Genomic DNA, 15,237 nt, shown 5'->3' with positions numbered 1-15,237 from the left:
TGGCGAAGGGAGAAGGTAGCCCCCTCTGTCTGACATTTCTTGTGCAAAACATGCTGCATGTGATTAGGAGCGCCCCTCATTCTAGCGTGTGCATGGTGTGGCCAATGGGAGCCTTGTAAAAGGGATGAATCCCGCCCACTGGGGGCGCTACGTAGCAAGGCAGCGCAGCCATCACTGGATACGCCTACCTTCATCCTGGTCTTAATGCACCATTATCGACTTTTACCATCGCATGAGGAAATTTTGAGGAAACAATAAAATAAAAAAGCTCGTAAATAATAATAATGATAACGAGATAATCTGGCAAAGCAAGACGAAACATGTAAACGCACAAAATAGTAAAGTCTCTGGCTCAGCGACTGTTTCTTCCCCAGGGCAATCACCACCCTGAACAAGCACACTAACTGTGAAACTATATCTTCCGAGTTATTTGGGATTTTTTGTTTGATGATTATGTTATGGCACCATCGTTACGATGCACTTTTTTCATAAATTGGGTCACTCTCTATAAGCACTACTGTACATTGTAAATATTTTGCCTATTTCATTTGTCATTTTAATGTCTTTATTACATGTTTTTCCATGGAGTGTGATGTGTAATCTCGTTTTACACAATGTTGATATCAATGACAATGAAGTATTCTATTCTAGTTCTCTAAGATTAGATCCAGTATATTTTGGCATGACGCAGCTTTTTCACATCCTTTTTATATTTTGTTTTTCTTTTGAGTCTTATTAATATGTTTTTATTCCTGGTGTGTCGTGTCAAATCATGTTGTAATCAATTACCATTTTTACTATTCTATTCTATTCTATCCTATTCTATTCTAAAAATAAGCAAACCACGGGACTTTGGAGGGTAATAAAATGCTTAAAATTTGCCGCCGATGGGGTTTTATACCAGAGCAGCAGGAGATCCTCCGCCTAAATAAGAAGGACCAATTTGTTTGAACTAATTTAGCCCGAGGAAAACTTAAGAAAGCCATGCAACAAAACGAACATTCTCAGACTCGACCTTAAACGCTTACATCTCTTTTAAAGCACAGATTTATTTGGAATCGGGCAAATATAAACTTTAACAATTCCGATTTTGTCAGCACACAAAACAAATAAAATATTTTTAGAGAAGATAGACAGGAGCGATAGTGTTCCATTTTTGAAAGAAGAGTAACCTAATTGATTGTCATCTACCTGTTTTCAACTGCTTATTATTTTGTTCCAATAAACGTGACTTTTTTCACAGCATGTTTTGTCATTTATTACACTAAGAACAAGGTCATAAAAGCGTGTTAATACCTGCACAAAACACACACCGCGTAGAAAAGAAAGTGTCCCACACACTTCATCCTGCTGCTCAAATTCGTCGGGCCAGAAGGCCCACAATAAAATTTTCCTCGCCCCCCTCCTATGTAGGGTCCTTGGCCATGTGGACTGTTATTGCTCAAGTTAATCTCGGCGAGCTTTGCCATGACCACCCGAGCACGGGTGGGCTGAATGCAAGTTGAGGGTCTTGTTAGCAAAGCCAAGGGGAAAAAATGCAAAATACTAGGGGAGCAGGATCAGCAATTAAACATATTTTGAAGAACCATGTTTGGGTATTATGTACACATTGTTGAACTCCAGCATTTTGGGAAGACGCGCAATATGTATTTGGGCATATTCTAAAGGAAAGTCATATTTACACTTTTTTTTCATGCAAACAAGTGAAATACATACAGGTATTACATCATCAAGATTACTTGTTTCGGTGCATTTATCGCATCAAGTTTAAAATATTTAAAAGCATTGCAACTCAGTTTCTATACCATGCAGAAAACGCTCAAAATACAATTGACACATATTTGCTTTCATTAGTTATTTATTTATAATGGTATTCAATAACACTGCAACCCTGGTGAGGATGAGCGGTGCAAAAAAATTGACGCTTGAATAATCTGTTAAAATAGTGATGTAGTGCCAGCTAGCTGTACAGGAGAATACGTTAAAGACAGGGAAGAATAAAATCAAAATTGAAAAATGTCAAAATATGACCTACGCCAGTCCGATAAAGATGAAAATGAATGCTTGTGTTTGCAATCTGAGTGCGCGTATTGCACAGGAAGATATCCTGCGCAGCATATTTTCTCATTTCAAAACGTCAAAATATCCCTTGTTTGGTTGAAAACGATTAAAGAAAATGATATCCAATTGGTATATTTGACAAATTCCTCTTTTTTTTTCCTTATTTGTAAAATTTGTATGTTGTATTAAAAAACAGGAAAAGTGTAAGCAAAAAACAACAACAAAATGTGTTACCTTTACACAAATAACGGTATTTGCTCAACAATAATAATAGAACACGCCCTCAGATTTGAAAAATAAAAAACTAACAAGAACCAAGTTTTGGTTCAAAAAATATGACCCAGACGTTAGTTTGTTTGGTCAACTTGACCCAAATTTCGGGGCTGTTTATTCCAGGAGGAATAACAATACAGAACGTCTGGTTGTTTTAGTACAAAAACAAGACAAATTGGGGGGGATTTGTCCAGATTTTGGTTATTATTAGACTGCAGTTTGGGGGAGTAGTATAGGAAAGCATATCTATTTACATTTGTATTTAGCGTACACAGATGTATGTATACACACACACATTCACACTGGTATTTTCTTGAAGATATAAACAAACACAAATGCAATTTAAACAGTAAAATATGCAATCTAAAGGCTGTATTTTAGTCTCCCGGGTTTTGACAATGAAAAAAGCCCTATAATATATGTCCAGAGAACATATTGCCCCTCTTGTATCACGCCTAGCTTCTCGGACATACGAGCCAACAGGGAAACTAAATACATCAATTCATTACGGGCAAGCACTATTTTTACAATTCTGGCCTGGAGATGGGGAGCTATCGATAACTTTCCGCCGCAGTTATTAATTGAAGCTATTAAATCTTCATTTTCACAGCTGCCCGGCTGTTTTAGCCTCTCAACGGTTTTCTCCGACCACTGCCTTTGATCAGGCTCACATAATGGCGGCCGAAGAGGCACTCAGGGTCGGATCATGTTCGACCAGAGTGCAACTATGAACAATAACGCGGCGTTTTATTACATCCAAGCGGAAGCATTTATTTTTCACCAGAGAGAGGTGGAAAAAGAAGGGCGGGTGGGTGATCCACACGCCTTGAGGTCCACAGACACCGAACAGATCCCTCCAACCCCCCTCAAGGGCAAGGAGAAACGGAAAGGAACCGGAGACGCAATCAGCGCCCGATCCACTTTGACTAATCCGACTTTGTACACACTTGGCACGTCTCTGCGCGTTTTTGGAAGGACGTCAAGCGTTGCTGTCTCGAGAGGGGAAACCAGGAAGATAAGTGCGCTTGATTTAGGAAGGTGGTTATTGCAAAGCGTGTTTAGGATTTACGCATAAACTGATATGGACCTTTACATGTGCACGCATGTTTTTTTCTGTTCTCAAAGATTATTTTACCTGTACAAGCTTCTCGGCCGTGACATTGGCTCCAATAGCGCCTCCCCGTGGTGACACAAAGTCCAGTCCGGAATGCTGGAAGTGAGGTCCAAAAAACCGAAGTCCAAGCATGGGCCAAGCGACAAGAAACTGCTTTTTCCTCTTATCCTTCCTCTTCCTGTCGTGTAGCTCTCGCCTCCCTGGTAACACAGTTAATAACCTTGGGTCTCAGACGCTTTATTGCGGGTGCACTCCAATTGTACAAACGCTCCAGACCCCTCAGACAGCTTTTACGACCCCGTTGCCGGGGAAACAGGGAGGATGTCCCGTAATTAGGGAACAGAATTCCAGCGCGCAAGCGAGGGGATGCAAGCAAGGCGAAGGCGAGACAAGGCCGGACTACAGCAGAGGAGTAAAAAGGGGGAGGTGGGGATGGAGGGCAACCATAAACTTCAGCCTCTCTCTCGACGGCGTTTATGACCCTTTTGACTGTCATATATGAACGCCAATGCGCTGCGGCTAGCTGCCATAAACACTGCGATAACAACAGCAAATATGGCGAAGCTGCCCAAAACTGAGGGCTTGTTTTGGGCGACCATTTCCAAAGGCAACATGAGGCATGACAGCTTGACGGAGAGAAGACACAGAAAAAAAGGCGAAGCAGAACGTAAAATCCAATGTTACAATTAACGGAAAACGTGCTAAACGAATTTAGGCGTTTTGGATGCGAATAAACTACACTGAATGCACTGTAAACAAGTTATATTTACGTCATTTAAAAATTACACGCATGCATGTGTAAAGGTCTACTAATGCATGGACCTTCAGTGTTTTTCTCCTCTTCAAAACAACGCAGAACCTATAGTCTAACTGACCCAACAATTAAGAAAATCAGTTGAACTTTTGGCCAAAAATTGTTAATTTTGACACAGGTTTTACTGTTTGTACTCGTTGATTTCTAAATTTGTATAATACAACTAAATGTATTGTCCACTCTTTATCTGGAATCCTTTTCGAAGAGCAATTGTGCTCAACCCGATAGTCTACACAATAAAACGATAACTAAAGCAACTACAAAACTAAAACCCTACTCAAAACTGATATATTTTTAATTAAAAAACGCATGATAAGAAAGTGATTTATGTTCTTAAATACAAAGGATCTTAGTGGAGCAAGTAAAATAAATACCTTCAATTCGATTCTGCTCCCAACGTTTGTCGATGTAACCTTTGTGTTTTCTTCGGGTCAAAATGACCCACCACTGAGTTGTTAAACCGAAAAATAAAATCCCCTAAATTTCATTTCATTAAAGTTTAAATGTTATGACTCTCCCTAGATTGGTCCTAACATTAGAAATAAATTATTGTTTTTATTTACATTTTCATCGACGTAAGCTGTATCAAAAAGGACGGTCCTTAAAATGAGGACAACACGAGGATTATTCCATTTTGAAACAAGACTCTAAAAATGATAACAAACAACCTATAAACTTCCAAATCAAACCCGTAGTTTAAAAAAAACTGTATTCTAAATTAACAAAACACCTCAAAGTTACTGCGACAAAAATAAACCAAATTTATGTTTTTTTGTTTTGTTTTTTACATTTGTTCGCCTAAACTCTTTTGGTATGAAAACAATCTGAGGTTCAGGGTTGTTTTGAGTAAAATTGACCAAACAATCTAACACCTCAGTCCAATTTTTGACCAACACTGTGTTATGTTTGACTCCGTAGGTCTCAGTCTGTTTATTATTTTCATTCTCGTTTGTTTTTAAATTCGAATAAAAGAAAGGAATGAGTACGCATCTTTTGGTGAAAGCTGCATGCATTCAAAAAACTCATACAAGTGTGTTTTCTTTTGTTTTTATTTGGAAATATAGTATATATACAATCGTGTGTTGAACATAACAAGCGGGCAATTCAATGCGTGCACCCTGAAATTTTCATTTCGAGAATAGTCATGATGCCGCGTAAAGGTTTCCGAATCATGTACAAAAAACTCAACAAATTGTATTGAATGATGCAGGAGAACCACTGCATGTTCTGACTTGTATTTTCTTTCTTTTTATGGGGGAGGCGTGTACGTCAGTGCAACTCCGAGCTTATGTCTCTGGTACGCCTGCAGCATTTTTCCTAAAAAGCTTGTTTAAAAAATCTAAATGACATTGTGGGTTTATTACAAAGTCGTATAAATACATTTAACCTGCTTGTTATAATAAATTTACGTGACATTAAAATAGAGTAAATGAGTGGCTACAAAATAAATACAGACACAAAGAAAAGAAAAATACGTTACATTCTCATTTGGTCACACAAATATTTGTATTGATTCACTTATTCATTAAACAAGACTTCTGGTTTGTGAAGGGAAAAAAATACATTTTGATAACAAAATACACTTGTTTCAGTCAGCGTACAAACTGAAAATAACAAAAGTATAGGACGCGTAACTTGCCTCTATTGCGCAGTGCACAATAGATAGTCTTTCTATCCTTGGAGCAAAAATAAAATACAATAAAATAGAATTAAAAGTCTTCATTCAAGCTCCAATTCTGGGGCATTTGGGCGCCTGTTTGCAAAGTCTAAACGCGCCAATTGCTGTTGTTGTTTCAGCGGCCTTGGCGGTGCAAGGACAACCAGAAAAAGAACCGCAGCCTGAGCAAATGGTCGGTGCCGTCCACCCGATCCAAGAAGCCTCACATCCACTAAAGCAGCGGATTGGATGTATAATATTGCAACCGGTCCCTGTTGAGCTTTTTCTCCTTCATTCGCCGGTTCTGAAACCAGATCTTGACTTGGCGGTCGGTGAGGTTGAGCATCCGCGACAACTGCAGACGCTTCTCCTTGTTTATGTACACACTGAAAAAGAATTCTCGCTCCAGTTCTCGGATCTGATATTTGGAGTACGGGCACCTCTTCTTGCGGGCTCTCTGACCACCTAAAAAGAAAAAAAAACATCCCAAAACATCCGTTTTAATAGCCTATTAAAATAGGACAAAACATGCGATATTCTCCCGCTTTTATCACCAATAAATTATCCAGTCCAAACAGTTGGTGCTGTTTGGCTTTGACCTTTTCCAGCAGGGGGAGGCTAAATACACTTCCAGAGTGGGTGCAACTTGGAAAAAAGACAATTCCTCAACTATACGGGGTAAGATGGGGTGACACGCTGTAAAGTCAGAAAAATCCTACGACTTAATTGTTGGAGCGAGGCAACGCCCTCGAGATTTTAAATGGGGCTTTTTGAAGAGAGATGTGTACATTTAAACAGCAACATGGCATTGTGCCCCGCGACAATTGGGTTGAAAATAACCATTTTAGGTTAAACGCACAATGGGCTATTACTTGTGTTAGTTTGGGGTTGTAATGTGAAAACACCCCAAAGTTATATTTTAAGGCAACAAAAATGCGTAAATGTGTTTCAAATCTCCCTCCTCCATTGGCTTGATTTGTTAAAAATGTCTTATCACAAAAAGAACAACAAATCTTAATAATTTGATTTAAAGATAGGTTATTCCATGTAACAACAATTAACTGAGCAAAACGTTCTATTACCCCTTTAAGTTGCCCCGTAAAATCTCACACAAGTTTCAATCACGACCCCCAAAATGCGTCATGTTGTAAAAAAGCACTCCCAAAACTGTCTTGAAAATGAAAAGATTGAGTTGATTCATACAAAATAACCCAAACGTTAATAGAAAAGATCAAATCAAGTAATAAATCAGTTTATCCTGAACCCTATTTTGAGTAGTATTTAGTTTTTGAGGTGCCTTCAGAAATTTTAATGCTTTCTAAGGTCGGTTTTGTGCTTGAAATTTAACCAAGTAAAAGGAACTTCTTCATGATTAAAAAACACGACAGTTAACAGAAAGCGGAATTGCAATGCTTTTTCAAACATTTTTCTGCATAAATTTAATTAATAAGATATTAAAATGCTCTTTAACAGGTATACGGTGCGGTTGAGAACAAGATTTGGTTGTTGGGTGGAAAAAACTGGGTGCAGACCCTCTATAAACATTATATGCTTATAAAACAGCTTATAAAAAATTTAATAGCAGTGTGGAAGATTACAAAGTTTCTGGCTACTCACTGCTGCTGCCACTGCTGCTGGATTTCTCCTCGTTGTTGCCGGAAGACAGCTCCGGGCTGCTGGTGTCCTCTCGTGGCTCCTTAGCCTCAGAAGAACCCGAACCCGAGTCGTCCGGAGCCGCAGCCGTCGGCTTGCCGTGCGTTTTGTGCTCTGCCGCCGAGTAAGCGTTCCCGGAGGGGCTCTGCTCGGATCCAGTGCCGTAGGCGGTGTCGTAAAACTGGTCGAAGGCTTGCGGGAGGACTCCGTTCCTCCCCACGCCGCCGTAGAAGTTGGAGGAAGCAGGACCAGAGTGGTGGTGATGGTGATGGTGGTGATAGGCGGCTGCAGGGGGGTTGTTTTTCACAAAAAGGTCTGCAGGCGCAGGAAGGCAGTCTTCTGCACCCGGGTAGCACTGCGACAAATTCCCTCGGTGTGGCCATTTACTGGACGCGTCGATTGCGGCGTACTCTCGGAACGTCACCTCTCGGACCGGCTGCACTTGGGGGAGGTTCGAGGAATACGAGTAAGTCATGGGTCGGGTGCTCGGACTTTGTGATAAAAAGGAAGGTAGCGCGGGGAAATCGGCCCCCGTCGATACGTAGTAAGTGCAACTGGGGAGGTACATGTTGGAGCCGACAGGGACCCGCTCGTCGAAATCCATCATGGTATCGTCGGAACCGTTTATGCATTGGATTCCATTGTGTACAGCGCTTGATCCTCTCCTGCAGCTCCGCTAGGCAGAAATTCATAGACGGAAAGCTGACGTGGAGAGCCATCGCCATCCACTCCACCTCGGCGGAGGCGGGTGTCACGTGATCACACGAGAAATTGACAGATCGCTTGTGTGTACGGGCGCGCGACCACCTCCCTCCTGCCTGTGCGCTTCTACGCTTGACATTGATAGTTTATCGCCGCGTCGGGCTCCGAATGGATTCATTGAAATTGCAACAAATCAGAAAGGCGCGCTATTGTTCCTTCGTGATTTGGACTTAGGAAATCGGAGACGATCCAGCTTATCTGCTTTTAGAATTGTGCACGCACTCATCAGCGTTTGGTTTGTTTTTACAACCGCGAGCATTTGGATATACGCGCATTTGGTTATCAGGGTCATGTTCAAAGTAACGGCTAATGTTGCAACCCAACCGGAGGCCGATAAAGAAAGAGCTATTGTGAAGTTTTCCTACATTTTAATGCAATGTGTGTCTTTGAAACGGTACGTGACTTACAAGTGAGGAATAAACCGCTCCATTTCTCGCAGCACGCTTTTTACGCGCACAATCGTTTCTTTTCTTTCCTGGGACATATTGCCCCTTTCCAAGAGAAAACATATTCCAGATGGGTTTTTGTGCATATATAATCTACATTTTCCTCACTGGGTTTCATATCAGGTCAATAATTTACTTATTTCCTTATAGCCCGGTAGTCAGCAACAGTCAGGCCGCAGACTGATACTGAGCTTAAGAAATTGTCTAATATATTGCTTGAACCGAGTTTATTCTTGTATAAGCGCATTTTTTTTCAAAACCCCCAATACTCAAACTTTGGGTTTGTGTTACTTCGGGGTTTTACGGTAGTATATCACCGTAATTGAGCAATGATTGATCAGACGACAACCGCTGCTGACCTCATTTGCTAAGCATTGGGTGCAACGGGGATGGAACCTGGCAGCGAGAGCGTTGAATCTTAACCACTAGCCACCAGGAGCATGGATGATAAAGGAAAAGGCATTATATTCTATCTCATCATCCCATTACTTTTATGGTGCTGTGTTGTACAATGTAGTAATGGAGCATCATGGGGAGGAGTTAATCCAAAACAACGTTGTACAATATGGTACCATGAGTAAAAAGAGTGTGATGATGAGATTTATTCGAATGCCTTTTCCTATGTCATCTAGATCCCTAGTGGTGTAATGATTACACAGTGGATTTGGGCTTATTGCTAACGTATTACCTGTGAACAAGGTGAGGGTGGGGATCATGTTTTTTAAGTATGTATACATGTTTGTTTTTTTTGTCCGTTTGTGTGTGCCCATCCAAGAAAAGGTGGAAGGAGTTTCGATATGTCTAGGTTACCCCAGACGTGAAAAATTCCCCAAAAAGGCAGACATAGCACCTTTGATTTTGTTGATCCAGCATCATTTTTGCAAATAAGAGCAAGAGGGTGATTTAACAGCTGCTTCTCAACTTCCAGTGTCCAGTTCCTTTTGATTTCTATGGATTATTTGCAGCGCCTATTCCAAACAATTGTAGACAGTGACATGTTTGTGCTGTTCGTACCCCCATTACAGTTTCCATCTGACCCAATCTTATTCTTTTTGGTTTTCCATTCTCATATGCCAATGACTCGGACAAAAAGTGAAACGCCACACAAAAATGGGCTCCAGTCTCAAACTGGGTGATAGTCCAATGAAGCCCATGCAGGCATTCTAGTTACTGATGTTATTGTTGGGCTGGTCCAAGAGAATATTGTCGGACTTTAAACCATTTTGTGAGACAAATAAGGTTGCCGACCACTGTTCTAGGCCACCATGCTGGTGTTGGAGCTGCAATCTGACCCTAATGCGCAGAATGGGGAGGACTTGAGCTTGGATTATGGAAAGGGGTTGTGGAGGGGGTTTTAGTAGGTAGGGGGCGATTTGGTGATAGCATATGTGAAACCCAAGCTGAAAATATCACATGCTTATATACGTTCACATGTTTTTAACATCAGGAAAACGCGCCGTGTGGCCCCGCTGCGGCTGTTTTCGCAAATTATTCATTTTTCAGTGATAAAAAAAGCAAAACAATCTTTAGAAAGTTTAAGACTCGCCTTTCTTCCCCTTTCACTCAGTCTGGGCTAATTCTACGAGGTGTGCAGAGGCTTTTAAGGTCTAATTGAGGTGGGGGGGGGGGGGGTGTGGGGGGGGACCAAAAGCAAGCCCTGCACAGACTTGCGTTTTTATAGCTGCTATACTACTCTGCTGTGCACAACGCCCCCCCCCCCCCCCCCCCCCCCCCACCCCTTTCCACAAGCCCACAGGCAGACACCACAAAAGTGGCCAAGCGTGACAGCAAGCCGCCACCTCCGTACAGAAGGCCAACACCAAGCGGTAAGACGCACTTTGCAACAATCGCCCTGATCGACTTTTTAGGGAATCTAAAAATAGTCAACGAGGCTTGTTAAGCTCCCGCTTCATTCTCTTTCTCTCTCCTTTTTTTGGCAAGTGAAGTGCAGTCTGGCACGGGGTGAGGCTCTCAAAGCCAAAGCTTTGTCTGAACGGTCGACTTCAAGTTCGGGGGAGGGAGGAGAAGAAAAAAAAGAGGAGGCACTAAGAGCGAAAGGGCCTACTTTGCCCAAGATTAAGTGACTTTACAGTGCTTTTGGGTCAAAAGATTGCGATTTAATGTCACACTGTAACTGCAGGCTTGGGCCAACCGCCTCATTAAAATGGGCTAAAGTGTCATTTTCAGTTGGGATGATAGCAAATCTGCCTGAGGGATTTGGATTTGCTGCTGTCATTCGTGAGAGAAACTATGTAGAAAACAAAACAAAAAGCATATTTTTCAGTGGAATGATGGCTTGCATGCTTGGCGGTTCGCATAAAAGAGGAAAATGTCGAATCAAAATCCATTTAAAACGAGACTGTCTGATGACACTTGCATTTTTTTTGCACAATTTTCAGTGAAAAATAGCCTCACAATGATCATTTACAACAATGACCATAAAGTGTCAGGAATATTCCTTTTACGTTCTACCCCCCTTGCCAATGATTGTAATACTTTAAACATATACACAGTTTTAGCATAGGTAGTGTTATATACTGATATCGTTGCTAGTTGAATATTTGTCTGCCATGATTCAGTAGTTAGTATGAATACAATTAGGATTAATATAGTATTCTGAGAAGACAAAATTGAATCGTACAGAATTTATTCTAATTCACATTCAAAATAGTTTCATATAAATGAAAAAGTATCTATTAATGCTTAACCAATGCAAGAGGTAAACTCATCTTTTCAGTGCTACCAGGCAACGGAATTACGGTCGATTGTTAGGCCTTGTAAATAAACAGAACAGGTCTTATTTATTTTTAGAGGTTGGTGAGGGAGAAAAATATACTTAACACGTTTTCTAAAGATAATAGCTAACTTTCAAAACACTCAGTGCAAAAATATAATATTTTCAATAATTTTCTTTTTTGTGCTAAAGTTTAAAATATTAGTTGAGCGAGGGGCTCTATCAAACCTTTTGAAATAAATTATTAGTTTTTATTGTCTGTCATGACTGAGTAGTTAGTAGGATAGAAATTAGTATTTACCGCCCTATTCTAGTCAATATGCGTGCGTCCTAATTACTAATCGAAGTAAACGTCCTAATCGATATGAATACTATATTTACGGGTGCTTCACTAATGCAAGAGGGGAACTGATTTTACCTGTTACCAGGCAACCAAATAACGGGCGATTATAATGTCATGTAGAAGAACTTGATTTTGCTGTTTTATTTTATGATTTTGATTCTTTCGGTTGAAGAAAAAAGGAGTAAACCCGTTTTGGAGATAATATTTAACCATAAAACCTTCTCACTGCCATGGGAAAACACTTTTCCAATAGACTCTAACTTTCTTTTGCAGTTCTTAAGTTTAAAATGTGAGGTGGGGGAGGGGATATAACAAACATTTTTTTTTAATATATTTTGCTGAGAAAACATTCACCTTTTAAAATAAATCTACACAACTCACTGTCATTTGGAATTTGAATTGAATTATTTTATTTGAAGGGACAGTGTGTAAGTTTTAGCGCCTCTTAGTGATAAAAATGGAAAAAAAATAAAAAAAAACTTTGCAGAATTACATGAACTCTCACATAAGCTCAATTTTCTGGAAATCCTTGTAGCGCCAGAAATTATTATTTATTTTGCATAACATGAACCTCACCTAAAGGGGGCTGACATAAATGTCCGCCATCTTGCTGCTATGGGTCAAAAAGGTCCAGGCAAAAAAAAGGAAAAGTAAAATGATGCGTTTTGGTCACTTTGAGTCTTTGTAGTTTGTATCTTTCCTTGTGTATTTATAGCACTCGTTTTTGGTTGCACTACACCATACGGGAACATCTAGCGGTCTAATAATACACAATGTCCCTTTAAATGAAACCATTTGTCCACCTTTTTAAGATTGAAAAATAGAAAGAAAAGTAAAGAATATAGGGAGAAAAGACTATCAAACAAGCATATTTTCACTTTTAACCGGGTTAAAAATTTGAATGAAAAAAAAAACATTTTATTTAATTTTTTACTTTCGGGGGAAAAAAAATGCGTAAATTAGCCTCAAGGAAAAAACGTGGACACTTGTGCACACATCCACATTAATTTAACCTTTCTGCATATTTGTCCACACTTATTTAACCTGCCAGTATATTTGAACTTTCTTTTAACATTCTTGCATTTAAATTGAACCATAGAAGAAACTGTTGTGTCTGTTTTCTCTCTCTTCTGTTCCTCACACCAGGGGTGGGCAACTATTTGGAGTCGGGGGCTGCACTGGGTTCAAAAGTGTGGCCAAGGGGAGCATCCTGGATACCTATCAATTTTTTTCATTTAAATGAAAGGTGTTATATTTTTTATATTTGTTGTGAAATCGATTAAATTGCTCAAACTAGTTTCAAAACGATCACAGTTGAAGCAAAATAATATATTCGGTCCCCGTTTTAAGCACTCCATTCGTTTGGTAGTACAGTATTACTGTAGTTGTATTTTGGAGTGCTTTTGTAGTAATTCTGCAGTCTGATTTTTGCTGTAGTTCTGTTTATTTTTTTGTATTACTTTAGTTTTTTTGTAGTACTTCTGCAGCAGTACCTTTGTAGTATTTCCACAGTAGTATTTATTTAGAACTTCTGTTGTATTTCTCGGTATTTTTGTAGTCTTTCCATAGTAGTTTTTTGTTGTATATCAGTATATAGTATTTTGATAGATTGTAGTTTTATTTTTGTATATTTTTATAATGTTTCAATCGTAGCAAAGTTGTAGTATTACAATAATTTTGAAATATTTTCTCCTTATACTTCTTCAGGGGTATTTTTGTAGTATTTCTGCAGCAATATCTATCTAGCAGTGTTTTGTATTAAAGTTTTACTGTGGTAGTATTTCCGTAGTATTTCTGTAGAAATTTTGAAGTACTTTAATTGGTGGATGTTTGTCGTATATCTTTGGTATTTCTGGGGTAATATTTCAGTATTAGTATTTTTTGTATTTTTTTCTGAATGAAAGCAAAAATGATAATATAAGGTCCATATTTTCAAACACTAAATTTTGTATTTAGTTTTATAGTAATTTTTAGTATTTTGTTGTATTTCAGTAATATTATTTAACACAAAGTTGGCACAAAGAAACACGTTGTCATTGGTAGTATTTTAACCCTTGGATGCATGACCTACCAGTACATACACTTTTCCATCAGTGAGGTCGAAAACTAGCAGGGAGGACGACAAAAAATACAATGGCATTTTGTCAGAAACATTTTGATGAGAAATACCAGAAATATGACAGCATTACAATTTGTAATTTTTTTAAAGAAGATTGACCCACTGAGCCATTTTGACCTCACTTAAGCACCTGAGGGTTGATTTGCTATCGTCATGATATTTTGACAAATCTGGTTTGAAGAGCCGGATGAACAAAAACTGACGAGCCGCATATGGCCCACGGGCCATAGTTTACTAGCTTCTGTTCCACACAGCCAAGAAAGTAGACACCAAGCATGCGCCATAAACTTTGGACTTCCGGTCAACAATTGATTGCAAAGAGGATGTAAGGGTACAGTTTAACGCCACCTCAGGTAGGTTTGCCTGCAGCTTGTCTGCTTTGGGGCTATAAAGCAAACTCAATTGGCGCATTCAAGCCTTGCAGAAACAACCTCCTGTAGTTTGGGCACCCCGAAAGGACCCACAAATTTACTGCAACCGGCTTTAATGGTGCAACGAAAAAAAAGAAAAAAAAAACTCAAATAGAAAGATAGCTCTTTGCTCACTTCTCCAATCGTTTCACGTTAAAATCTCGTTTTTGAACTTGAATGATCCGCACTCGCTGTTGCAAAGGGAGTGTAAAACCATTTGGCTGGAACAGGGTCAAAACATTTACAGCTTTAGGAGACTTTAAGAGCGGAAAAGACAAGGGCATAAACAAGGTGGGATGAAATAAATAAATAACCTGCTTCCAGGCGCATCTGATGACTCTTTTTGGGTCTTTACGCACAGCAACTCCACGGTCAACGAGAGGAACCTTCGGACACGCCGGCGAGGATCCACAATGACGGCTTTTACTTGGTTTGGGGGACACAATGGACGTGGACAGGAGGGAAGAAAGCGGATTTTTTTTAGGGCCACAATAAAATAAATGCGCCATGGAGTGAGACGGCGCCGTAAAACGCGTTTCAGCACAGAATGCATCGCACAAGTTCAAAATACAAAGGCGTGCTGAATTCCCTGTTCTCGATTCACGTTGAAAAGTTTTATTTTATTATTATTTCTTTTAGCCTTTACAAAGGCAATAGATCGTCGCTGCCGGGTTGAGTTTAACCTTGCACTGGTACGGAAAGTGTTTTGTCAAAAAAGAAATACATTTGTACGCGGCCGTCTTATTTGCCTGCGGACACGTGATGCCTTCACTTGGAAAACAAACCATCGTTTGAATGACAATTGTAAAGGGTCTTTTTCCCCTATTTGTGAGTATGTGATTTGTATATTT

At 39.7% G+C, this 15,237-nt stretch overlaps 1 protein-coding gene across 2 annotated transcripts; it reads right to left on the bottom strand.

The window, feature by feature from the left end:
• Nucleotides 1-6,109: 6,109 nt before the first annotated feature.
• Nucleotides 6,110-8,179, bottom strand: hoxa11a (homeobox A11a). Of its 2 annotated transcripts, none has more exons than XM_088327860.1 (2): nt 7,537-8,179; nt 6,110-6,384 (listed from the first exon to the last, which is right to left on the bottom strand). In XM_088327860.1, exons 1-2 carry the CDS (start codon nt 8,177-8,179, stop codon nt 6,152-6,154), a joined length of 876 nt encoding a protein of 291 aa, XP_088183986.1. In that variant the 3' UTR covers nt 6,110-6,151. The 2 variants fall into 2 exon arrangements, with proteins under 2 accessions (XP_088183986.1, XP_088183987.1); XM_088327861.1 differs by having other exon boundaries at nt 7,549-8,179.
• Nucleotides 8,180-15,237: the final 7,058 nt, after the last annotated feature.

The sequence above is a fragment of the Urocampus carinirostris genome, chromosome 2, assembly GCF_059441175.1.
Source record: "Urocampus carinirostris isolate Australia breed hairy pipefish chromosome 2, RoL_Ucar_1.0, whole genome shotgun sequence".
In the NCBI taxonomy this organism is placed as follows: domain Eukaryota; kingdom Metazoa; phylum Chordata; class Actinopteri; order Syngnathiformes; family Syngnathidae; genus Urocampus; species Urocampus carinirostris.
Note: the sequence above shows the minus strand (reverse complement) of the source record. Positions and strands in the feature narration are given on the sequence as shown.

What these genes read in the sequence shown, in the direction of transcription:
- hoxa11a (XM_088327860.1), bottom strand. Translation starts at nt 8,179, where the DNA reads ATGATGGATTTCGACGAGCGGGTCCCTGTCGGCTCCAACATGTACCTC. An exon ending in CAGCAGCAGTGGCAGCAGCA is followed by an intron (nt 6,385 to 7,536) that starts GTGAGTAGCCAG and finishes TTTTCTTTTTAG; the next exon opens with GTGGTCAGAGAGCCCGCAAG.